This window comes from Primulina huaijiensis, chromosome 17, assembly GCF_012295235.1.
Source record: "Primulina huaijiensis isolate GDHJ02 chromosome 17, ASM1229523v2, whole genome shotgun sequence".
NCBI classification, from domain to species: domain Eukaryota; kingdom Viridiplantae; phylum Streptophyta; class Magnoliopsida; order Lamiales; family Gesneriaceae; genus Primulina; species Primulina huaijiensis.
Window position 1 is genome coordinate 16,634,423 of NC_133322.1, and position 1,082 is coordinate 16,635,504.

The 1,082-nt window shown below is 48.6% G+C and overlaps 1 protein-coding gene across 1 annotated transcript; it reads left to right on the forward strand.

The window, feature by feature from the left end:
• Positions 1 to 405: 405 nt before the first annotated feature.
• On the forward strand, positions 406 to 864 carry LOC140962650 (uncharacterized). Its single transcript, XM_073421601.1, has one exon. The coding sequence runs from the start codon at positions 406 to 408 to the stop codon at positions 862 to 864; it is 459 nt and encodes a 152-aa protein (XP_073277702.1).
• The last annotated feature ends 218 nt before the right edge of the window (positions 865 to 1,082 follow it).

Below are 1,082 nucleotides of genomic sequence, written 5' to 3' on the forward strand. Positions count from 1 at the left end.
CTGCATGTCTACATGATTTATGTTTTACAGTACATGTTTAGCTGGTTATTTGTTTTTGAGATTATATATTTTGAAAGTTAGATTGAATTGAATGATGGGTTACGTTTAGAATTTGGACTGTATTCAGATATTATGCCTCCTAGGAGAGCTCCCAGTACTGACAGGTAGGATGATAATCCTGGAGATGACAGAGGCTTTCCACCACCACCGCCAGGTGACCCCGCTACCCGAGTTCTAGAGGGTATTGCGCGACTGATGGAGTAGGCTTAGCAAGGTCCGAGACCACTAAGTGATATATATGAGCAGTTCAGACGGCTCAACCCAAAGGAGTTCGGGGGCACTACTGACCCATTTTTAGCAGAGGATTGGATTCGTTCACTGGAGTCGCACTTCCAGTATTTGTACATGAGAGATGGGGACCGAGTCAGATGCGCCACGTATATGCTGAGAGATTATGCATATCTGTGGTGGGAGGGAGCAGCGCACGGAGTGAATTTGGCTACCCTCACGTGGAATCAGTTTAAGGACATCTTCTACAACAAATATTTTCCGGCTGACGTCAGGGGACGCCTGACACAAGAGTTCATGAGTCTCCAACAGGGGGACTTGTCTGTTGCTGAGTTTATCAGGAGGTTCGATCGAGACTGTCACTTCGTGCCCCTTATTCCGAGAGATGCAACTGAGAAGCTAAGGCACTTTATGGATGGCCTCAGACCCACCATACACTGGGATGTCATGTTGATGAGACTGGCTACTTACGATGCTACCACTGCTTGTGCTTTTCAGGCAGAGCAGGCTCTGAGGGATATTGACGTGGAGATGCAACGGAAAAGGCATCAGACCCAGCAGAGTTCTCAGCCTTAAAAAAGCAGTTTACAGGGCAACCCAAGAATCAGGGGCAGCTGAAGCCTCAGGGATAGTTCAAGAGACCAGGGCAGCAGAGGCCACCGCAGGCTCCAAGGGCCCCCAAGACAGAAGAGAGACAACCTTGCAAGCAATGCAACCGGTTCCATTTCGGTAAGTGCATGTGGGGAACGTTCAAGTGCTTTATTTGCAAGGAAGAGGGCCACAAAGCTGCAGAA

Excerpts from the sequence above, each read along its gene's own strand:
- LOC140962650 (XM_073421601.1), top strand. The coding sequence starts at position 406 with ATGAGAGATGGGGACCGAGTCAGATGCGCCACGTATATGCTGAGAGAT.